The sequence below is a fragment of the Callithrix jacchus genome, chromosome 19 (assembly GCF_049354715.1).
Source record: "Callithrix jacchus isolate 240 chromosome 19, calJac240_pri, whole genome shotgun sequence".
Lineage (NCBI taxonomy): Eukaryota > Metazoa > Chordata > Mammalia > Primates > Cebidae > Callithrix > Callithrix jacchus.
This window is the reverse complement of record NC_133520.1, coordinates 33,669,253-33,687,281: the sequence shown is the minus strand read 5'-3', so window position 1 is coordinate 33,687,281 and position 18,029 is coordinate 33,669,253. Positions and strand designations below refer to the sequence as shown.

At 40.2% G+C, this 18,029-nt stretch overlaps 1 protein-coding gene across 6 annotated transcripts in view; it reads left to right on the top strand.

The window, feature by feature from the left end:
- FAM72A (family with sequence similarity 72 member A) overlaps positions 1-17,664 on the top strand; it is a 30,457-nt gene extending 12,793 nt beyond the window's left edge. For 5 of the 6 annotated variants that reach the window (XM_035280603.3, XM_035280606.3, XM_035280602.3 and 2 more), the window contains one exon: positions 4,855-5,873. In XM_035280603.3, the coding sequence (XP_035136494.2) occupies positions 4,855-4,949 (95 nt within the window). In that variant the 3' untranslated portion in view covers positions 4,950-5,873. Of the gene's footprint in view, positions 1-4,854; positions 5,874-15,267; positions 15,352-15,793 lie in introns of those variants that run through there. The other variant, XR_004736852.3, reaches the window with a different exon arrangement.
- The last annotated feature ends 365 nt before the right edge of the window (positions 17,665-18,029 follow it).

Genomic DNA, 18,029 nt, shown 5'->3' with positions numbered 1-18,029 from the left:
TGTATTGATGAAGTTTGCATTCTTAAGTGGGTGTGCTCTTAAGTGGGTGTGGTTCATGGCACCCCGAAACAATTTTAACAGTAACATCAAAGATCACAGATCACTATATTATATATAATAATAATGAAAAAGGTTGAAATATTGATAGAATTATCAAAATGTAACAGACACAAGGTGAGCATATGCTGTTAGACTTACTCAATGCAGGATCACCAAAACCTTCAATTTATAGAAAGCCCAATATCTGTGGTATGCAATAAAGTAAAGCACAATTAAATGAGGTATGCCTATACTGATTATTGTAGCAAGGCCAGGCATAGTGGCTCGTGCCTGTAATCCCACACTTTGGGAGGTCAAGGCAGATAATCACCTGAAATCAGGAGTTCGAGACCAGCCTAGCCAGTATGGTGAAACCCCGCCTGAACCCAGGAGGTGGAGGTTGCAGTGAGCCGAGATCGCACCACTGTACTTCAGCCTGAGCAACAAAGTGAGACCCTATGTCAAAAAATTACTTTACTAAGAAAATACACTACCAATTCTTTTTTCTTTGTTCACTTTGTGTTAAGGTGCTAAGGTGCTGAATACTACGTACTAATTCTTTTTTTTTTTTGAGGCAGAGTTTCATTCTTGTTGCCCAGGCTGGAGTGCAACGGTGCAATCTTGGCTCACTGCAACCTCCACCTCCCGGGTTCACGCAATGCTCGTGCCTCAGCCTCCCTAGTAGCTGGGATTACAGGCATGCACCATCATGCCCGGCTAATTTTTTTGTATTTTTAGTAGGGATGAGGTTTTACCATGTTGGTCAGTTGGTCAGACTGGTCTTGAACGCCTAACCTCAAGTAATCTGCCCACCTCAGCCTCCCAAAGTGCTGGGATTACACATATAAACCACTGTGCCTGGCCTCAAGTACCAATTCTTTTTGTTTGTTTGTTTTTTGAGATGGAGTCTTACTCTGTCTCCAAAGGCTGGAGTGCATTGGCACGATCTTGGCTCACTATGACCTCCGCCTCCCTGGTTCAAGTGATTCTCCTGCCTCAGCCTTCTGAGTAGCTGTGATTACAGGCACACACCACCAGGCCCGGCTAATTTTTGTATTTTTAGTAAAGAAAAGGTTTTGTCATGTTGGCCAGGCTGGTCTCGAACTCCTGATCTCTGGTGATCCGCCCTCCTCAGTCTCCCAAAGTTCTGGGATTACAGGTGTGAGCCACCACACCAGCCGAAGTACTAATTCTTAAAGGGGATTTATATAATATTTTTTATATTGCCTGGAGCCATTCAGTTTTGTTATAAGGCACATGTTCTCAATGTCTAACATCTATTTACACAACAGACCAAGTTGATTTTAAGGAATTTTCCTTTTTCTTTTGGAGACAGGGTCTTGCTCTGTCACCTAGACTGGAGTGCGGTGGCACAATCTCATCTCACTGCAGCCTCAACCTCCCAGGCTCAAGGGATTCTCCCACTTTAGCCTTCTGAATAGGTGGGACCACAGGCCTGTGCCACCACACCCAAATAAAGTTTTATATTTTTCATAGAGACAGGTTTTTTGCCATTTTGCCTAGGCTGGTCTCGAACTCCTGGCCTCAAGTGATCAGCCCACCTTGGCCTCCCAAAGGGTTGGGATTACAGCCCTGAGAAACCGAAGCAGCCAACTTTAAGGAACTCAACAATCTAAGTTACACTAGCATTCTTGGGTTCCAAAATGCATGTTTTAGTCTCCTTTAGAACTTAAATATATTTTTTAATACATGATTTGCCTTCACAGACCAAAAGATCATGAATTGCAAGCTAGGTTGTCAGGGGTCTTTAAATGCTCCAATTATGCTTAGATTTTTATAGATTTGACTTTTTTTTAATCACCTGGGATTCAGCTATGGCTCTCAATCTGTCATTTATGGGGTCTTAATTCAAAACTTTTGGTATATTAAGAAGGCTATTTTCATGTAAGGACTTATCTGAACTCCCCTAAGTGGGATACAGTCTCCTAATTTAAGCCTCCAGTTTTATATTTGTGTTGCCCATGGGACACATTAAAGGAAGTTTCTGCTTTGATAGTATTTTTCCTGCTTTACAGAATTCAAAACACAGGGTGGAGATTTTTCAAGTTTGATTTACTTTTTAATATTGGTCAATTTTTCAAAGATAAAAGCCCAGCGTTCTTCCATTTGCACTGAATCTAATCCATAAGAAACAGATGTATCACAGGATTTCCTTCCTCCCTTCTTAACAGAGAAAGGAAGGTGCTGCTTCTGTCAGATCCAATCTCTTAGTTTATTTTTCCTCCTTTGAACCAATTGTGCTGAGCTGCTTTATGTCTCTGAATACTGACTCCAGGAATATCAAGCTTCTGCTTTGTAACCCTAATATTGTGATTTCAAGCAAAATTTTCTAGATGCTTGGTATCAAAGCAGGTTTCTAATGGCGTCGCCACTATCCTTGAATCACCTGAACCAGTAATGTCAAAGGAATTCATAGACAAGCTTTATAAATTCTAGAATGTTTAGACTGAAAAAGACTCCTGGAGTTTTCTAGACCTCTAGTCTTCACATAGAGACCTGATTTCCCAGAACTTTCTTGAGGAGGCTTGGGAAACCTCAGCTCAAATTTCTTGAAATTGGCAAATCCCCTCAGAGGCAACATGGCTTCAGCCCTCTATTTGCCTTTATGGGTTCTAATTTTTACTTAGATTTTTGCCTCACAATTCCTTACAGCTCTTCCTGTCAGCTCTTCCATGACATTTACCAGGAGCAGAACACCATTCATTCTTGGGGTGAGAGTGGGGTAGCGTTTTTTATTGTAAACAATTCAAATACAAAAAGATTATAGAAAATAATAAGATAGACATCTGTATCCCTACCAGCATCAAATATATGCCAACTTCTTGCCAGATTAGATTCCAGTATCTCCTTCAGTCAAGGAAAACAGTTGATTATTTCTACTATTTCAACAATGTCACACTACAAATCCCTGAGCATGTCTCCTTAGGCTACCTATGCAAGATGGGTGGCTGAGGAAGGAATGAACAGTGGGCTGTATTTGCAACATTTTTAAAAATTCACAAAATGGAATGCTCTCTAGAAGTAAAAATAAATGAGCAAAATCTACACAAGTCAACATAGATTAACCTCAAAAACATAATGTGTGAAAAAGCACATTAGAAAAAAACATATAGTATAATAACATTCTATAAAAAATTAAAATCCACAAAACAGTAATATATATTGTCTATGGTTGCATGCATTTGCAGTAAAACCATACATGGTATACTGGCAGTTGTGAACACTAGATTCAAACCAAATCTTCAAATCCTTGCTCATTCCACCATGTGGCTTCTATCTCAGCGTGTATGGAGTGGGTATCCAGAATTGCTGAGTACTCTTTGTGTCCACACTGATAACTGGACAGCTTAAGATCTACTTTTCTGGCCAAGCATGGTGGCTCATGTCTCTAATCCCAGCACTTTGGAAGGCCAAGGCAGGGGAACCACCTGAGGTCAGGAGTTCAAGACCACTCTGGCCAACATGCTGAAACCCCGTCTCTACTAAAAATACAAAAATTAGCTGGGCATGGTAGCACTTGCTTTTAGTCCCAGCTACTTGGGAGGCTGAGGCAGGAGTATCCCTTGGACCCAGGAGGCAGAGGTTGCAGTGAGCCAAGATTGCACCACTGCACTCCAGCCTGGGCAACAGAGCGAGACTCCATCTCAAAAAAAAAAAAATTTGCTTTTCTTGTGCAGTTAATTGACTATTCTAGTGGTTAGTTATTTTCTATTTAGTGCTTTTAACTTATAATGTAATATATGCCCAGAGTAATAAACCTTGTCATTATTCTCTACTGTATATTGAATCATTTACTGTATACCCTGAAGAATCATGCTGCATTCTTCAGTATGAAATCTGACTATTCTTTCTCAGTGAAGTTTTTGATTATTCTTTTGTTTATTGTAGTGGCTGCTGTAACCTGGTCCTAAATTTAGTTTACAGCTCCGCTTTTGGACTGAAACCCACTGGTATCAAGGATTGTAGTTCATATTATAACTGGCTCCAAACCCTTGCTTTTTTTCTGAATCAGAAAAATGGCACCAGCTACTTCTCTGCTTATTGAAGGGATAAGGAGACTTATTCAGGACTTTTCCCTGAACCCTCCAAAGAGGCACTTAATCTAAAAGGATCCTGTGAGATCTCCATTCTTAAACATCATTAAAATAGATCAGAAAATTATCAGTGTATAGTGATTAAAGCACAATGCAGCTGGAGGCAGGGTTTGAGTAAATGGACTCCTGAGAGCCTTTTGAGCTCTAAAATTCTAGAATTCAAGCTCTTGCTTAAAAGGATTTAAAGAATGTTTATGTCCTACCCCTTAAAAAAAAGTGTTTGCCAGGCGTGGTGGCTCATGCCTGTAATCCCAACAGTTTGGGAGGTCAAGGAGAGAGGATTGCTTGAGCCCAGAAGTTCGAGACCAGCCTAAGCAACAAAGTAGGAACCCGTCTCTACAAAATAAAATTAGCCAGGTGTGGTAGTACACACCTGTAGTCGCAGCTACTTAGGAGGCTGAGGTACAAGGATCACTTGAGCCCTGGAGGTTGAGGCCGCAGTGAGCAGTGATTGTGAGCTGTAATCCTGCCAGGCACTCCAGCCTAGGCAACAAAGAGAGAGCTTGTCTCAAAAAAATAAAGTTTATGTCCCAGATGGATAATATTAGATAATTTTATTTGCAGTTCATTCTTTAATGGCTGTACTTATTACTGCTAACACTATGGTTTATATAAGAATATTAACATATAGTTTTATAATTCATGTTCTGAGTTATACCAGTAGTGAGCATTAAACAATTTTGTGACTTTTTATTTTCAGGTGTAAATGTCCTCCTTTGGGGCAACTTGCCAGAGATAGAAGAGAGTACAGATGAAGATGTGTTAAATATCTCAGCAGAGGAGTGTATTAGATGAATGGAATTATGATATATAATATACAAACCCTTTTCTATTTAAAAATGTATTAATGGATCAACTTTAAAATTGTTAGTTTCCCAGTGATCTTTTTTAGAAAACAGAAATGGGGCATTTGTTGATGTATTTATTTGCTGTCTCGAATTAATTACCTCAGTTGGAAGCCAGTGGCATTGTGCCTTTCTTCTATTTCTACTTCCTCTCCCCTACCTTCTTCTGCCCTGTGTAGGTGTATTCTTCAATTCAGACAGGAGAAGATTCTTTCACATATGACTCAGTTACCTCCCAATCTGGGGGAGTTTTTCTTACAACTTGATACCAGATACCATTAATTTTACATTCCTGAATAAAGGCCTAGTATTCAGCCATGCATATATCGAGCTCAACCGAGTTTTAATAGAGGATTAGGAAAACAAGCTGTTAGGTTTCCATGGGCACTGGTTCTCATAGGTTCTATTGGTGATAACTGTTTTAATATGGAGCAAGACTTTGTGAATCAGCAAATAGAATAAATTAAAATTTAAAATATATGGAGGAATCCTCTTGATTGCTCAGCATGATGTTAGATAAATGAGTTTGTCAGAAAATATCAATATATATTGTTTACCAATGTTATTTCTTTACATTCTTCTAAAGCCATTATGGATATTGTATTATGAGAGCTAAACCTAAATAAGTTATCCTGTTCCCTAGGGCTTTCTCTGTAAATAGCAAATTTTAGAAGAGTAATCTGTCCTAATTCTTAAATAGAAAAAAACTAAAGAAGCAATTTGCTTAAGCCATTGTTCATTAGAAAGAGTTGTTTTGCTTTGCTTTGTTTTGTTTTTTTTTTTTAAAAGCTGCACTCAGAGCCACACAGGAATAGGAAAACGGGGTAGTGTTGGATTTTGGTTTCATGTGAAGCTAAAATAAATGTATCTCTTTAATATCTCAGTTGTAGGGATTTTGTCAATACCAAAGCAGACTGACTTGTGGTTTTGTAAATAAGGTTTGTTCTAAAAATGACCATTCTTTAATTTTTTATTATACCCACTTATATGTAAAAATACAAAGAAATAGTACTTAAAGTACAGAATATAAGGCTAAAGTTTATTGAATACTGAACCCTCCAAAGAGGCACTTAATCTAAAAGGATCCTGTGAGATCTCCATTCTTAAACATCATTAAAATAGATCAGAAAATTATCAGTGTATAGTGATTAAAGCACAATGCAGCTGGAGGCAGGGTTTGAGTAAATGGACTCCTGAGAGCCTTTTGAGCTCTAAAATTCTAGAATTCAAGCTCTTGCTTAAAAGGATTTAAAGAATGTATATGTCCTACCCCTTGCCAGGCGTGGTGGCTCATGCCTGTAATCCCAAAAGTTTGGGAGGTCAAGGAGAGAGGACCACTTGAGCCCAGGAGTTCGAGACCAGCCAAGGAAACATAGTAGGAACCCATCTCTACAAAATAGAATTAGCCAGGTGTGGTAGTACACACCTGTAGTCCCAGCTACTGAGGTATGTGCCATATGCCAGATGCTGTCCTAAGTGCTTTAGACATTTAATTCACTCCATACAATAAACCTATGAGGTAGGTACCATTCTCCTTTTTTGTTTTTTGAAACTGGTAAATCAGGTGAAACAGAAGTTAAGTAACTTGTTTAAGGTAGCATAACCGGTCAGAGATGCTCAGACAGAAGACTGACTCCAAAAGCTCCTGCTGAGATGAATTCTTTATGGTCTTACTCAGCCAGGATACCTGCTGGGTAAGTAACTACATTGTTATATGCCCTAGATGAGGGCAGAAGTGACTGACTTGAAGGTTGAATAAACTCATGCAGGGTCTTAGGGTATAAGTGGCCTGAGGGCATTGAAAGAGAAATTTACCACAAATCAAGATAAAAGGTGCTTGAGGAAATGCTATTACTCCCACCTGGAAAACTTTTCCAAAAATCTTTCACACTAACCATTAACACTGACAGAAGGCCATCAAAAGAACCAATGGAATGAGTATGAAATAGTTTGTTTGGGGATTTGGTTTTTTGGGGTGTGTGTGTGTGTGTGTGTGTGTGTGTGTGTTTTAACCTCAACCTCAAGTTCTTTCTGGAACAACGTGGGCTTAATCTATAAGAGGAAAATATATATATACTTCTTTAGTTAACTTGTGGCAAGTTTAAAATTCAATAGAGTCATCTGGTTTCCGTTCAGCTCATGCCTTCAAAGGCTATGATTGACTGAGGGTCTCTTTGAAGAGCAAAAGCAAGACAGAGGTGCACTGATTGAAGCAAGCCCCAAATGGGATTCCGTTCCAGCTGGGGAATATTTCAAATTACTCAGCTACCTTTGGCTAACTGGGTTTTGGGAAAGCCAATTCTAAACAGAAAACTGATTAATAAAATTTTATCTAAAGAATATATTCATGACGCTAGCGTGGTTTTGGTTTTTGGTTTTTTTCCTTTAGAGGCAGGGTCTCACTTTGTTGCCCAGGCTGGAGTGCAGGGTATGTTCATAGCTCACTAAAGCCTCAAAGTCCCAGACTCAAGCGATCCTCCTGTCTCAGCCTACCCTGTACCTAGGACCACAGACCTGCACCAGACCTGACTAAATGACACTGGTTTATGGGGGGTTTTGTTTGTTTGTTTTAGTTTTGTTTTTGAGACAGGGTCTCACTCTGTCACCCAAGCTGGCATGCAGTGATGTGATCTTGGCACATTGCAACTTCTGCCTCCCGGGTTCAAGCAATTCTCATGCCTCAGCACCCCCAAGTAGCTGGGAATACAGGCCCTCACCACCATGCCTGGCCAATTTTTGTAGTTTTAGTAGAAGGGATTTTGCCATGTTGGCCAGCCTGGTCTTGAACTCTTGGCCTCAAGTGCTCCACCACCTTGGCCTCCCAGAGTGTCGGGATTATAGGAATGAGTGTGAAGCCAACACTGTTTTTTGTTTTTTTGTTTTTGAGACAGAGTCTGGCTCTTGTTGCCAGGCTAGAGTGCATTGGCATGATCTCAGCTCACTGCAACCTCTTCCTCCTGGGTTCAAGTAATTCTCCTGCCTCAGCCTCCTGAGTAGCTGGGATTACAGGCATGCACCACCACTCCTGGCTAAATTTGCACTTTTAGTAGAGACAGGGTTTCTCCATGTTGGTCATGCTGTTCTCAAACTCCGGACCTCAGGTGATCCCCCACCTTGGCCTCCCAAAGTGCTGGGATTACAGGCATGAGCCACCTCGCCTGGACTACCAACACTGTTTTTTAATAAAAGCAAATTACATACACTCTGGTAAGACCAAAGCAGAATTACATATGTGGATTTAGGATACACCTTCTACCCCTTGTATAATTCCTAGGCCAAAAAGATCCATCTATGCTTTGGTCCTCTTTTAATATCTGATTCAATTCAACACACCTGTATTATTCTCCAGTAGTGTGGCAAGAATTGTACAATGACATGCTCACACTTGCCTTCAGGGAGTACACAGTAAATTGAAGAAAGGATAGCTAGAACTCAATGAGTCTATCTAATTCATCAAGTTAAGTGATTTAACAAAGGACTGCTTAAAGTGCTATGACTCAGAGATGAAAGAGGAATCATTTTGAGTAGCAGGAGTGGGAGTTGAGAAAGCTACTGAGAAGAAATGATACTTGAGGCAGGCTTTGGAGCACAGTTAGGAATTGCCAACTGGGATAAGCGTTTTGAGCAGAGAGAATCATGTAAACAAATTGATGGGGATTTAAAAGTATCTTGCTGATTTGTGAAGTTCTAAGTTGTCCCCCATACCTTCCAAGATATGTAATAAGAATTAATTCTGCCAGGCATGGTGACCCATGCCTATGATACCAGCATATTGGGATTGCTTTAGACCAGGAGTTTGAGACCAGCCTGGGAAAGACAGTGGGAAACCCATCTCTACCAAAAAATACAAAAAAATAAGCCCAGGATGGTGGCACAGGCCTGTAGTCCCAGGCACTTGGGAGGCTAGGATGGGAGGATCACTTGAGCCCAGGAGGCTGAGGCTACAGTGAGGCATGATTGGACCACTGCACTCCAGCCTGGGGGACAAAGTGAGACCTTGTCTCAAAAGTTAAAAATTTTTTTTAAAAAAAGAATTAACTACAGATGAAGTTAACAAGGAAGGTTAGGGTTATGTTATGAAGAATAGTCTATACCGTTGTAAGTTTATATTTGGTCCAGTAGCAATGTGGAGTTATTGAAGTTTCTTTGTTTTGTTTTATTTGTTCTTGTTTGTTTTTGAGACAAGATCTTACACTGTCACCCAGGCTGGAGTTCAGTGGTGTGATCTTGGCTCACTGAAACCTCCTCCCGGGTTCAAGCTATTCTGCTGCCTCAGTCTTCCGACTAGCTGGGACTACAGGTGTGTGCCACCATGCCTGGCTAATTTTTGTATTTTTAGCAGAGATGGGAGTTTCAGTATATTGGCCAGGCTGGTCTCAAACTCCTGACCTTGTGATCCACTGGCCTCGACCTCCCAAAGTGCTGGAACTACGAGTGTGAGCCACCACAGCCAGCTGAGTTATTGAAGTTTTTAAGCAGAGCAGGAGAATAAAATGATAAGATTGAGTCTGATGGTAAAGTATAATCAAGTTTAGCTTTCTTATATCTTTTATTTGATGCACTTAACAACTTGACCGTGGCAATTAAGTTTACTGCCTTTACCCTAAGAACCCCTGTGGTTCTTCAAATTCTTGGACTTTCTTGGGTTTCATGGAGCCTCTAGTCTGCAGTGGGGCATTGCCTTTTTTTTCCCCTTTTCCATTTTGCCATTCCTGCAGTTCAAGGAAGGGGCAGTGAGTCTCATCTCACCTGCCATGACATTTCTGCTACTTGAACTTCCTCCTTAAGCTAGTTTCTCAGCCTCAAACTTAGCCTCTGAGGAGGCATCTTGGGTGGGGTCTAATCTTAAAGCCATAATTTTTAAATAATCAACGGCTCTGAAAAACAGGTCCTTAAATATTCGTAATTTAGAGAGAATGCCCTGAAAAGAACACTCTTTTGACCTCTGAGTCACATGTGGCTGCTTGCAAATAACCTATATTCTTTTCCTTTAGTGAGGAAATGACCATGATATATAAGCCATGATCTAGACAACAACTATTTAACCACAACGCAAATAGGGAGTGAGGGGAAGTAGGTGAGAATACGGATCAAATAGTCTTGATTCAGTAGTGAATTGCTCGATGAAAGCTTTCCCTATTTTAACATTCCTGCTTATAAAAGGAAATAGTTTCCTTTTCTGCCTTTGTAAAAAAAAAAAACTTTAAAAGCAGCCTAAACCATAGTTTCTTTCTTGCCTGGTATTGAGCATATGCCAAATCTACCCTAAACTGCACAGATGGAAAAAATTAGACTATGTCTGTGGTACCTCTGGGGTTGAATATTTTTAGTACTGAAATCTTTAGCTAAAGATTCCTTTTTCCAGCACTCTCAAAGAATCCCTTTATTGTCATCCAATGGAAAAACTTACTGAGATAGAAATTAACATTATCATGTTTTTGTATATTCCTTTACAGTTTATTATGAGCTTTCACACACACTGTAATTTACTCCTTGGGATAACCTTAGAAGCTGTCATTCCCATTTTACAAATTAAGAAAGAGGCCAGGCATGGTGGCTCACGTCTGTAATCCCAACACTTGAGAGGCTGAGGCCAGAGGATCACTTGAGGCCAATAATATAAAACCAGCCTGGGGAACAAAGCAAGGCCCAGTGTCTACAAAAATTATAAAAATTAGTTGGGTATAGTGGCACGTACCTGTAGTCCTAGCTACTCAGGAAGCTGAGGTGGGAGGATCACTTGAGCCAGGAGACAAAGGCTGCAGTGAGCTGTGATTGTGCCACTACATTCCAGCCTGGGTGACAGAATGAGACCCTGTCTCAAAAAATGAGAAGAACAAGAAATAAATAGGAAATTGAGAAAGAAAATTCTAATTGCAATACCCAGAGAGTTGAAAAAATCTGAACTTCCATCAGGCTTCGCATCTTAGATTAGGGTTTTCTTCTACCTCCCTGACTCTAAACTGCTGTCTATTTTTTCCCTCACTAGCTATAAATCTTAGAAAAATTTTTCTTTGACTTTCAATCTCAAAGCCCAGTTATTTTTCATTAATCAATTTGTTCAACGGATATTTATTCAGTGCCTACTACGAACAAAATAGATGCTGGGGATACAGAACTAAGTAAGACAAAATCGCTGCCCTCACATGGAGCTGACATTCTAGTTGAGGGTAAAGAAGAAAGTTAGTTACCATTGATAGAGAGTTTACTGTGTGCCAGGAATTGTTCTAAGTGCTTCACATGTAGGATCCCTAACTGATGGATCCTATCCTCCCCAAAGAGATCAGGAAACTGAGGCACAGAGAGGTTAAATAACTTCTTCGTGATCACCTGGCTAGCAAATGACACCACATTAAGATTTGGAGAGGCCAGAATTAAGTAGCTTAATGGTGTTTTCTTTTTATTTTTCAATGCAGTTGTCTTCCATTCAAATAAATAAAATAAACGAAACTTTAAAAATTAAATTAAAATAAAATTAAAAAACAAAAGTTTTCCATTAGTAGTCTTCCTGTATGCATCTTTTCCTATTAGATCTTAGTTGATTTTTGTTTTAAATTAGGATGGGTACAACATCTCTCTTTTCGGTAAGGGAGATTTGGTTTATCTGTAAACCATAGAAATGCTAGTCTTATACACTATACAGAAAGAAAGAAAATTATGCAAACTCTTAATTTGCAACTTTGCTGTTCTATCTAGAAACAGTCTTTTTTACTAGTCCAGATTTTTATCTTAGAAGCCACAAAAGTGTACAACAGAGTAAACAAGCTCTTTAAGCTATTTGTATGTCTCAAATATTTCATCATAAAATGTGAATTAAATAACTGCCTTTTGCAAATTACTCTAATCTCAGCCTTCCTTATAAGCTTGTATTTTAAAATCTATTTATATAGAATGTCAGAAGCAGCCTTGCCTTAAATGAGCACTACTGACTCTTCATAACAAGATTATGTATTTGTTCTGTGGAAAGCAAAAATAGGTATCAAATTCATATTCAAATTTTGCATTTTGAGACTTATAGAGGAATGGGTTGACAAATAGCCGATGATTAATTGGATCTGCTAAATATGGGCACCATTGAAGTTTGCCCACCAGAATGCATCTCTACACCTCCGTTCACACAAATCACTTCCTTTGGACAGGCGCCCATGGTAAATGTAGGCATATGGGAATGATTCACTTAGGGAAAGTTGTACCCAGAATATCAAAACAGTTTGCTTTCTGTCTCTATATTCTTGCCATAATTTTTCTACCCAAAGGAACCACCTGCTATTATGGCTGTGACACCTGAAAGGCTTTCTGTGTATTGCAGGAGATTGCTCATGTGTGGGTGGATTTTCAGGCTGTTCAGTGGTATTTTAAAAAATGGTTCTTTGGGGAAAATATTCTCAGAGACTGGAACATTGCCTTGTCTTATCAAAATTGCTCTATAGTCATGTTCAGCAATGCCTTCAAACATTGAGCTACAGATGGAATTCAGTAGAAGACATACTGAGCTAATTTCCTTTGTGTGACATTACCCAAGGAAATCAAGCTGTCAGTATCCTGAAGAACAAGCCCTCAAAGGGAGATGGTGGCCAAAGCCATAGGAAGCAGAAATGATTGAAGGGCTTGCCCTTCAAAAGCTTCTTCACAGTCTCCCAAATTCATCTTTTCCAATTACAATTTATTACAAAACAAAACAAATAGACCCAGCATGTTTGACTTGGGGTGGTTGTACACTGATAGTAAAGATGGCAGAGTCCGCTGAAAAAAATCCTGAATCCTAAATCTTAATATTCCATAATATATTCATAAAAGGGAATTACAGAAACAGAGTTTTAGGCATACAGAATTTCATACTTTGGGGTAATAGAAACAGTCATTTCTTTTTTCCCAGATTCTTGTGCCTCAGCCTCCAGAGCAGATGGGATTACCGGCGACTGCCACCATGCCCTGCTAATTTTGTGTGTCTGTGTATTTTAGCAGAGACGGGGTTTCGCCATGTTGCCCAGGTTGGTCTCAAACTCCTGGCCTGAATTAATCTGCCCGTCTTGGCTTCCCAAATTGCTGAGATTACAGGCATGAGCTACCATGCCCAGCCAAGAGACAGTCATTTCTAAATTATGCCTTTGCTTTATCAAACTTTAGTTCAATCATTTAACAAATATTTAATGAGCATCTCTTTTGTGTGAACACTATTGAGAGTGCTATGCAGTGAACAAAGCATTTTTTAAAAGTCTTTCTTCTGTGCCTTCCCACAGTGCCTAGGTCAAAAAACCAAAAGTAAGCTGGGGCAGTCACTCATGCCTGTAAACCCCACACTTTGGGAGGCCAAGGCAGGAGGATTGCTTGAGCCCAGGAGTTCAAGACCAGCCTGGGCAACAAAGTGAGAACCAGTCTCTACAAAAAAATCAAGAGATTAGTTGGGCGTGGTGACACACACTTGTGGTCCCAGCTACATGGGAGGCTGAGGTGGGAGGATAGCCTGAGCCCACAAGGTCAAGGCTGCAGTGAGCCACGCTTGTACCACTGCACCCCAGACTAGGCAACAGAGAAAGGCCCTGCCTCAAATAATCAAAAAGCTAAAAGTTACAGGTCGCAGATTCTCTCGCAGCTAGGGGTTGATATATAATTTACTTTTTGCTAGTTATATTCATTTGCATAAGTCTTGATTTCAGAACAAACGTTAGTGGGGAAAAGGTAGTCACAGCACTTTATCCATTTTGCTATCTAAAATGGCTATGTGGTCTGATTCTAGAGCTGACAGAACTTGTAGAGACTTCCCGATATTCAGAGCATGACTAAGATAGTGTGTTTCTGAAGCCAGAAAATGATTGATGGCTTCTTGATCCTTAGCTTCTAGACTATGGCAGAGCAGTGATTCTTCTAACAGGCCAGTCTGCAATATTACTCTGTGAGTCATTCCTGGAGGCCACATTTACAGCCTGGCCCACCAAACTCCAATGGTTTTGTAATCCCTAAATTTAGTGACATTTCAGTTGTCTCTTACTATGTAATAGGCACCCCCAAAACTTAGTTTGGCTGGGCAATTCTTCTGCTGATCCTGCCTGGCCCCACATATGTGGATGTATTCAGCTGTCAGTGGCTCTACATTGTTTCCCTCACATGTCTGGGATGTTGACAGGGATGCCTTGAAAGGCTGAGCCCTCTCTCTCCTGTGGTCTCTCATCAGTAATCTAGCCTGAACTTCCTGATAGGACGGCTGCCTTCTAAGAGGGTAAGAGGGGGAGCCGCAGAGCCTCTTAAGACTATGTCTGGAAGTGACATAGCATCACTTCTGCCTCATTCCATTGGTCAAAATTAAACAGAGGGCTAGCCCAGATTTACAAGGAAACATAGACTTCATCTCTTTATGGGAGTTGTGGCAAAGCCCCATTGCAAAAAGGTGTGTGAAACAGGGAGGATTTTTGTAGCATCAATCTACCACAACTGTCTTGAATCCCTTTCTGCTTCAAATAGCTAGAATGGCGTCTCTTATCTGCAACTGAACTCTGGCTGATACAGAAGGCATGCTGTCATATTTTGATAGCAGCCTCCTATCTAGTCTTCAAGATAGAGGAAGATTTGGGGCATATTTTGAAAGTAGAGCTGACAGTACTCTGAAGGATTGGAAGTGAATATGAGAGAAAGTGAGGAAGATGCTGAGGATGGAGTCAAGAGTGACTTCAAGGTTTTGTGATAGTCATGATGCTATTTATGGAGATGAGGAAGGACAAGTTTGGAGAGAAAATTCAAGAGTTTGATTTCGAATATGCCTATTAAATGTCAGTCAGGCGGTTGGATATAGGATTCTGGAGTTTTAAGGAAGAGGCTGCAGATATAAATTTGAGAGCCATTTGCATACAAAAGGCATTTAAAGATGAGAGACTTGATTGAACAAGGCAGAGGTCTAGGGAGCAAGAGATTGAGCACAGCAATGTTTAGACCTAGGCTTCATTTCACTGTGTACAGGAATCCCCAGAGACACTTGCTAACAATGTAGATCCCAGGGTCCTAGTCCCATCAATTCTGATCCAGGTCTAATATTGAGACCTGGCAATCTGCATGGTCAACAATGCAGGTTATCTTGAAGCAGGTAATTTGGGAATATCCTTTGAAAAACACTGGAATAGATTACCATCATCTAAGAAAACATTTATGGGTCCTTAAATTTCAGGATGTTTCTTTTCTTTCTCCCCATTTTCTCTCATCCATTATGCATGAAAGACTTCCGTAAGATGCCGAAAGGGAAACCTGGGCTTTTTCTTTTTTTCTAATTGCCTTTACAGAGTGGTAGAAAGTTAACTACGAACTCCTGCTGGGAAAAGAAAAGAAGACATAGGCCTAAAAATCGTGTCTACTCTCCGAGAGAGGTATGTTCTCTTTTAAACATCCAATTTGATGACCAGTGGTAACACTTTATGAAGCAAGACCAAGAGCAAAGTGAACATTTCTTTGTTCCTTAATTACAAGGAGCATGTGAGCCTTGCATATGTCAGCAAGTGATAAACAGTCATACGCCCCCCAGTATTAAATGGAGGGTTGAGAAGAAGAATCAGTGAAAAACAAATGCTTAGCAGCCTGCTGTAGATTTTACTTTCCTCTCTATCAAAATTAATGCTGATTAAGCCTCTGTAAAGGGAAAATGCCCCTCCTGTTTATACTATCATTAATACAAGACTGAATTCTTATTGACAGTGAACCTGTTTTTCTAAAATACATAAATGTGAAAATATGTTCACTCCTATATAGTCTGACACTGTGAATCAAATGTTATTGATGGTAAAAATTATACCGACATATTCTCTTTTGCAGTTCGGTGGTTGCAAGAGGGCCTGAAGCTGCAGTAGCCATGTGCTGTAATAATGATTGCATTGATTAAGTGCCAATTCCTTCTGGAGACTTTTCAAAGGCCTCTGCTGCAGAGTTGAATCTAGGCTTTCTGTCTGATATTAGATACCTCTCTGTAATCCTAGGTGATGGCTGGTTTGGGATCTCTGGCAATTACTTCTGTCATGTACTTTAATCAACAGCGTGCCTACTATTATAACAAGTCCCCACACCCACTGTAAAGCATTACTCGGACTCTCTTTCCCTTAGCCCCCACCCTGCTCACATGCACCTGAATTTCTGACCCATAGATGATTGAGTCACTCTGGTGAATCATCCTCAGTGGGATGGGGCAGCCTTCCAACCAGAGCCAGATCTATACCACAACCAAGTGCTTGTCTGGAGGGATGATGGAGCTTATGGGCCCAGCCAGAGGTTAAGTGACCTGTCTAGCTATTCTGCTGGGTATCAGTTTTCTGGCAGGTATCCTATTTAGCACATGCTCCCATTTAGCACATGTTTCCACTAGCAAATATTTAGGAAGGACCTAGATTTGCATATAGTCCCCCGAAAAATTCTTTGCAACAAAGTTTTGGATCTAAGCACCATCATTGGCTGATTTTGCCACCATCTTTGAAATAGTTGGCAGACTGTGATAGAACACTGATGAACTGAAAGTTGAGCTAAAAGGGTGACTAAGTCACCAACTTGCTGTGTGACCTTGGGCATTTATTTCAAAACAAGAGGATTGAGCAATGTGTTTTCCAAGATCCCATCCAACTCTAGCACTCAGTGGATTAATTTCATTTTTGCAGTGAGCTTCTTATTCATTTGCCAGAGGCAATTGCATTAATTCACTAGGGCTGCCATAAAAAGTTCTTCAAACTGGGTGGCTTAAGCAGCAGAAATTAATCTTCTCACACTTCTGGAGGCTGGGAATTCAAGATCAAGCTATTGGCAGGGTTGTTTCTTTCTGAGGGAGATGAGGAAGGAATCTGTTCCAGGCCCCTCTCCTTGGCTTGTAGAGGGCCATCTTCATCTTCATATGGTGTTCTTCTTTGGCGTGCATCTGTCTCCAAATTTCCCCTTTTCATAAGGATACCAGTCATATTGGAGTAGAGATGCTCTAATCACCTCATTTTAATTTGATTACTTTATAAAGACCCTATCTCTAAATAAGGTCACATTCTGAGGGACTGAGGATCAGCACTTTAACATATGAATGAATACTTGGGGGACACAATTCAACCTATAACAAAAATTAAGTATGAAATATAGGTAAGAAATAAAGAATAATGCTTTGATGTTAAGGCTGGTAACTGACAGGGGCATGGTCAGCCAGCAAGTAAACATAGATTGTCAAATTTATGTTGTAACTCTAATGGCTTAAACCTACATTAACACTAATTTTATCTCCATATATAAATAGTGTGTAAGAGTCAGCTCTGAATTCTCTTCTACCTCAAAATTTTCAGCATTGCCCTGAATGTTCTTTCATCTGTTTTTATAATTGGATGTGAAACTTCTTGAGAAAGAGTCCTATGACTCTTTAACCAATTATTGTTCAAAGGAGTCCCCGATGTGTTAAGTAGGTAGGTCATTGTTTAATTAAATGACCCTGTGGCGATTTGATTGAGTTTGGCCCTCAGAGGATATAATTATGAGTGGAATATGCTTTCCTGTGCTGATATGGGTCTCCTGATTACATAATGTTATTTGTATATTAAGAAGAGAGAAAAGGGGGTCCAAAGTGGCTCCCGCCGGAGGTCATGGCGCTTGCGATGGCGAGGTCATGAGTTCAAGGCTACCCTGAGCAACCTTATAAGCTCAAACTGATTGGCAAAAAAAAAAAAAGAGAGAGAGAAAAGGAATGCATTAGATTCTGATGACTCACAGTTACACATTTGGCATTAATGGAAATAAATGAAAGATTTCAATCAATTCAAACAAGGACACATTGGGATGGAATAGGGTATCGTCAGTAAAGAAACTGACAATAATCCGGAAACTGACGATAATCCAGCCTCATTTCTTTGCAAATGTACACCCTTCTGATCACTAGAAAGGCCAGAGCCTTTCTAGCCTGGAAATCCACTAGGTGGAGCAAAGGACCAGGAATTAGCTGCCTAAGAGCTCTCACAAGCAAATAATCAGTACTGAAGCTATACCTTTTCCTCTATAAAACCTAGACAAAGGCTGGGGGAAAATTGAGTATCTGAAG